Source organism: Elaeis guineensis, chromosome 10, assembly GCF_000442705.2.
Source record: "Elaeis guineensis isolate ETL-2024a chromosome 10, EG11, whole genome shotgun sequence".
NCBI classification, from domain to species: Eukaryota; Viridiplantae; Streptophyta; class Magnoliopsida; order Arecales; family Arecaceae; genus Elaeis; species Elaeis guineensis.
The window spans coordinates 19604851-19611565 of NC_026002.2; the positions used below are offsets into that span (position 1 = coordinate 19604851).

At 40.1% G+C, this 6715-nt stretch overlaps 1 protein-coding gene across 1 annotated transcript; it reads left to right on the forward strand.

The window, feature by feature from the left end:
* Nucleotides 1–5157: 5157 nt before the first annotated feature.
* Nucleotides 5158–6715, forward strand: LOC140852054 (caffeoyl-CoA O-methyltransferase). The gene is made up of 4 exons (XM_073244760.1): nucleotides 5158–5367; nucleotides 5453–5532; nucleotides 5661–5805; nucleotides 5926–6715. The coding sequence occupies exons 1-4, from the start codon at nucleotides 5173–5175 to the stop codon at nucleotides 6349–6351; spliced, it is 846 nt and encodes a 281-aa protein (XP_073100861.1). The 5' UTR covers nucleotides 5158–5172; the 3' UTR covers nucleotides 6352–6715.

Below are 6715 nucleotides of genomic sequence, written 5' to 3' on the forward strand. Positions count from 1 at the left end.
GCTACAGTGGACTTGAGAAAAGTAAGTTATGTGCTGAAATTTTTCGAGGCAACTCATGTGTATAGAGAGGCGAATAATGCTGTAGACAAAGTGCCATCCGACATGGCTAATTATATGAGTTCAATGATTTGGGAGTCAGCTTGGATGGTACCATCTCAGTTTAAAGACTTATACTCCGATGCTACAATTTGTGCTTATAATAGAGCCATGTAATTGTACCATCCCGCAGAAAGAAAAGAAAAGAAAGACAACCAAACTACACAATTTCAATGAAAACCAAAATAATTTGATAAAATAATTTAGAAAAGAAAATATATAGGGCCGCATATTTTCATCGCAAATATACACTATAGCAACATAGTAATTTGATAGCCTTGTATGGTGTTATTGTGGATCTCATAAAATTTTGGAATACTTGATTTAAATCATTAATAGTGTCTCCAATTTTCTAAAATATTTTGTAATAATATTTTTTCAAATTTTATTAAATTATAATTATGATAATTTAGATTTCATCTAAAAAAAAGACTGACGAAGAATATTATTTGGATTCTTTGCCTCTATATAAATAATCAAGATCTTCTTAACAAATAATTGACTTGAAACTAAATGCATGCTTACATAATAATGATTAGTCCATGATTAGTCCTAATAAACCCATGTAGCAGTATCATCAGTTTACATAGACCGTGGGCTGGATTAGCTTTAATATCATTTATCACAATTTAATTTTTTTTTAAAAAAAAATAATTGAAAAATATTATTTGAATTTTTTGATTCTATATAAATATCTAAAATCTTTCTAACGAATAATCGATGTAAGATTAACTATATATTCGCACGGGTCCTCAAAATAACTGTTTGTATGACAAAATCAAAGGTGAAATGAACAACCTATTTTATTTCATGTTATCAATTTTCAAATTACTAATTAGTCAGGCTAAATAATGACAGTTGGAGAAAGCAAAGCATTACCAGTTCTTATGCTTCAATTGAATCAATTCAATGGCCCTAAGCTCTAAGGAGACATTAGATGGCTCCATAATAGCTTCAGGCATACGGAGTTCAAGTACACCCGGTGTCCAATTCTTGGCAAACTGAAAAGAAGAAAGCGACACTAAATAATGGCATCTCCATACTCAGAAAGCTAATATGCTGGGCATGTTATTTTAACGTGTCGAAATTTTGGAAGAATCTTTAAGAGATTCCTAAACTGCATGAGTTCCAAAACTATTAGCCACGTTTCTCCTATGACCCTTTACCAAATACCTAAATTTTAATTTCAATAAAAAAATCATATTAATTCTTTCTATGGAACAACTTGGAAATCTTCAATCTACTTTTTTTTCCAAATTTTCTTTGTGAAAAGAATATGAATGGGAATTTATAACCAACTTCTTCATGCAACCATAACCTGATTGCTCTAACCTCTGCCTGTTGGGTTCGTAGGTCAAGTGCAGGCCGGTCAATCTAAACTCATCTGTATGTTGGGTCGGATTTGATCGAATTAATTAGGGTTTCTCTACTCATCAGGTTATAGAGGGAGTTACATAAAATGTACTTATGCATGTGTATTAAAAAATTGTGAAAGTATGAGTTGACGCTTCATTGATCTAATGGCATAGAACTAAAAAGAGAGATGACTATCCAAAAAAATCGCCCAGCCTCTTATATAAAGCCTCTTATATAAAGCCCAAACTAAATGGGCTTGGATGTTAGACAGCTCAGCAGGTTGGGACCAGTTGATTGGTTGACTATTGTAGATCGAGTTCAAAAGATGGGTCAGGTTCACGTCAAGACTATCAAACTTTATATATGAGGTCAACCAGAGCAACACTGCATGCTAATTGTCACCCTAAGGAAGAGACGATGTATTAGAGCTGGCAAAAGATGCTTGACTTGTGTTTGATCTATCTTAAGCAAGTTTAAATTTGGCCTAAACTATTTGAGTCATAAACGGATCAACTTATTTAATCTATATAATTATTTGAGTCGGCTTTGAGATTTTATTTTTGATCTATTAATCAGTTTATTAAATAGATTGGGCCAAATTATAAAAGCCCATCTAAAGCCTACCTAAGGCTCCAAAGGCCATCATACGCTGAATCCAATTTAAAATTTGAAACCAGTATGCATATTTATGTGCACATGGTCCACGACTGCAGATTCGTGACTCACAATTTTGATCCAGACTCTAAGTTTTGAGAGTTTTTGATCTCTCATTCTTTATCTTTTTTTTTTTTTTGTTTGTTTGTTGAGTTTCAGAGTAAAAGGCAGTAGAATCATCGGACAGGCCAAAAGGCTTGAGATCCAATTAGAGGAGCGATGCCCCATCAAGAAAGCCAAGATAGAGCCGAAGACTTGCTTGTATTTATTGTTGAGAGTTTAGAGATGTCGAATGAGTCAATTAGTCAAGAATAAGACCAAACTGTCAGAGAAGAAATTCGTGCTAAGGGCAATTAAGCAAAGGTTAGAGTAGAGAAAGGAGTTTAGAATGGAGATGACGATGTGGCTGAAGATGAGGGAGAGCTCCACGAGATAGAGAGTGGTTGAGAGAGAGGTTGAGGTGGTTGGAGAAGTCGAGCGACTTGTTGTGGGGTCATCAAAAGCTACAGTGATGACATAGTCACTTGAATCGAAGATTTTTAGAAGTCACGACGGATCTCCAATGAAGTCCTCCCCCTTCTCCATATTTTTTCTCTATATTTTTTTTTTTATAGCAGATCTGATCAAATTAAGTAAATTGATTATCTATTTTATAAATAGGTTAAACGATCGGATCGAGTAATCTATTTATGAAATAGATGGGTTCAAATTTCAAAATTGATTTTTTAATAATAAATCATGTTCAGTTTTGAATTAATTTTCTAATTCAATCTGTATCTAATCCAATCTATTCATATTCGATCCATTCGATTGCCATCTTATACTATGCATAGAATATTATTGGTGCCTACAAGCCTTCTGTTTTTCTGGAAAACTTGATAAGGAAAATGCTTCGTGTGTCTCAAAACCTCTCAGAAACTCGTTCGGGGATTTATCACCAAGTGTTTTCTGAGATGGTATCATTCATTTTTCATTTGAGCATGGAGTTCGATTTTGGTTCGACGATCCAGAGGATGACCACTATTGCTTCGCGTGCCCCTCGCGTAACGCTCGCAAGCGCCGGGCCGGATTTTGTCCACGATACGCGGAGGTAGATGATGGATGGAGAATTTTGTTGCCTGTTTTATTCGTGGTAGTAGCTTGCGATAAAATTTAAAAAAAAATGGTGTAGGGTGGGCTAAAAAGATACACGAGCCAGCTGCATGACAGCGACTAGACATGACAGTGACTAAATTATCTTATAAATTTAGTAATGATATTTTCATGAAATAGCTCTCCCACAGGGGAACTGTGTTCGCTGCTACAACTTTTTGCTGTTCATCCAGTCAAAGAATAAAGTGACATCACTACATTTTTAAATTTTACATAAATTAAAAAATATATGAAAACATCAATATAAATAATTAATGTCATTTATTTTATTATAATTTCTTTTTATTTTCCTTTATGATAGGTAGTCATGGCTTTTATATATATATATATATATATATCACACGTTACTTTTATTTCAAATTTCAAAAGCCTGGGGGTCCATGTGCAAATTGAACATGCCGGAGATCACCAACGGTAGGTAATGGGTTGGAGCAAGTCGACTGTTGGGTTATTGGTGCTGCTAATGCTGATGTAGTGACGATGTCATGAGATCCATGTCGCAATTATCGTGAGAAATTACATCTCCAATCTAAACCTGCTCTCACCAACCTCACGTCTGCTACGATCTACCATGATGACTTGGCTCCAACGGATGCTGGCCTGGCCCGCATCCGGAGGTCGGATCCTTCGCCCGACAACAACCATATCCGCCACCGATCAAACGGAGAAGGATCGGATCTAATGGCAAGATGAGTGGTTAAGCAAGTCCGACGACAACGATGCCATTATTGTATGCATTATCCGGTCCAGTTGTTCTGCCTAACGAGCATTAGACCATGATCCCAACTGCTCCATACAACAATCTGTTAATATGTAATGATTCTACCACCTAGCAGTCCTGATTGTTCCACTTAGTTTTTTTTTTAGAAACAGCATATTTTTATGGCTAATGAATGGAAAATCTTTCCCCTATAGTATATGAATTAAATGTTTCATTTCATTTTCTCAGTCTAATTTTTTTGAGAAATACACTACACCATTGGTCTTGTTCTAAGGTACAAGGTAACGAATTTGGATCCTCTCTAATTTGAGAACCTAAATTGGTGATCTAACTTGCAAGCATGGCCATCCGTGTATTGCAGGATCGATTCTGATGTATCAAAACTTGTGCAGGTAGGAGCGCTTATTATGTAGAGGATGAGTCCCGTTGCATCATGGGCCATCCCATATACATGAACAACCCTGATTTGCTGAACCAGACGTTGTACCTCGGTACCTTCTATTTGTTAAGAATACGGGTTACATCCAGCCCGTTCTCCGTTGCATAATTTGGCTGTCGCCTACTTACCAGAAGCTGGGAGATGATTCATTCCTTTCACGAAGGAAAAATCTGCAAACCGTGATGTGAGCTGAGAATTATACGTGGCATTTGTCTGAATGGTTTTTGTACGCCTCAAACTATGCCGTGGCTTTGTTACATGGCCGATTTTGATTCGCCTAAAAGGAATCTAGGATCCGGTCTTTGTTTTGTTCCATTTGCGGTCAACATTTGCATGTCCAATAAAATTCGCCAAGTGTTCTAAATTTTTAGAATTTATTTCGATGATTTTTTTTTTTTTGGAATTTTCTACGACGGATTTGCAGATCATGTGGTCGCGCTCGCACAGCGGACAGGCTGAGTCCCTTCGGCTGCTAAGAGTACATACATAACATACATACATATAGAGAGAGAGAGAGAGAGAGAGAGAGCGCCAAAAAAAAAAAAAATGTTGACCAAATATGAAGTGGGCGGTTGGTGGGTGGGCTCGGGTTCAAGGAACTGGTGGTGGGGACCGGCGGCACTGCTATTGACTCAAGGCTCACCAACCCTGGTGGTGGGACCCAGCCGGTTGGTGAGGCCGAACCCACCCAGACTGCCTTGCCTTCCGAGTTCCAACCTGTCCAATTTCAATTATATTATATATACCCCGCCGGATGAGCTTCCCCACCCAAACACCAGGAAAGGAAATCGCTGGGGGAAGAAAAGAGAGGAAGAAGGAGAGCAATCAGCAATTAATGGCCACCACCGAGAGCCAGACCCAGAGCCAGAGCCAGGGCCAGCATGGGCAGGCGGGCAGGCATCAGGAAGTGGGCCACAAGAGCCTCCTCCAGAGCGACGCCCTCTATCAAGTAAGCAAATCGAGACATGGATCTCTTTCTAGATCTCTTCCGGCCGGACCTCAGATCAGATCTGACACTTGCTGTTTGATTGCAGTACATACTGGAGACGAGCGTGTATCCTCGGGAGCCCGAGTGTATGAAAGAGCTCCGCGAGATCACCGCCAAGCACCCCTGGTTGGTTACCCCTCTCTCTCTCTCTCTCTCTTTGTTCTTTCTGTGTTCTATATATATATAAATATATATATAGATCGATGTATAAAACGAAGCAGAAATTAATTAAGACGCCGGTATGATCGATACAGGAACATCATGACCACCTCCGCCGACGAAGGGCAGTTCCTCAACATGCTGCTGAAGCTGGTCAACGCCAAGAAGACCATGGAGATCGGCGTTTACACCGGCTACTCCCTCCTCGCCACCGCCCTCGCCCTCCCCGATGACGGCCAGGTATACATACATACATACATCTAGATCTGCATTTCGCATCCTTAATTTAAATTTTCTCCTTGTTTCGTTCGTTTTTGATCCTCGATTATAATACAATATTAATCGATTGAACAAATAAAGATCTTGGCGATGGACATCAACCGGGAGAACTACGAGCTGGGGCTGCCGGTGATCCAGAAGGCGGGGGTGGCCCACAAGATCGACTTCCGCGAAGGCCCCGCCCTGCCGGTGCTGGACGCATTGGTGGAGGACGAGAAGAACCACGGTTCCTTCGACTTCATCTTCGTGGATGCCGACAAGGACAACTACCTCAACTACCACAAGCGCCTGCTGGACCTCGTCAAGCTCGGCGGCATCATCGGCTACGACAACACCCTCTGGAACGGATCCGTGGTGGCGCCGCCCGACGCCCCACTCCGCAAGTACGTCCGCTACTACCGGGACTTCGTGCTCGAGCTCAACAAGGCCCTCGCCGCTGACCCCCGCATCGAGATCTGCCAGCTCCCCGTCGGCGACGGCATCACCCTCTGCCGCCGGGTCAAATAGATTCCTCTCTCTCTCTCTCTCTCTCTCTCGCTTATTGCTCTTCTTTTTAGAAGAAGGAAGAAACAAGGGAAAAACCCCATCCATCATCCATCATAATTATTAATCATTCCATCTCTTCTCCCGCTCCTTCCCCGCTCTCTCTCTCTCTGCGCTTTCTTTCTTTCTTTCTTCTTCTCTTTATTTACTTGTCGTTGATATTTTTTTTACTTGTCTTTTGTTTTTAATTGAAAGCATGTAAACATATAAAGCCACCGCACCGTTGACATGTTATGAACGGTGGATGGCCAGCGCAAAAAGTTTGGTATCCTTTAAATAGCAGTTAAATGAATGATTCGCAAGGAGGTTCTCTGCTTTTTTGTCGTTA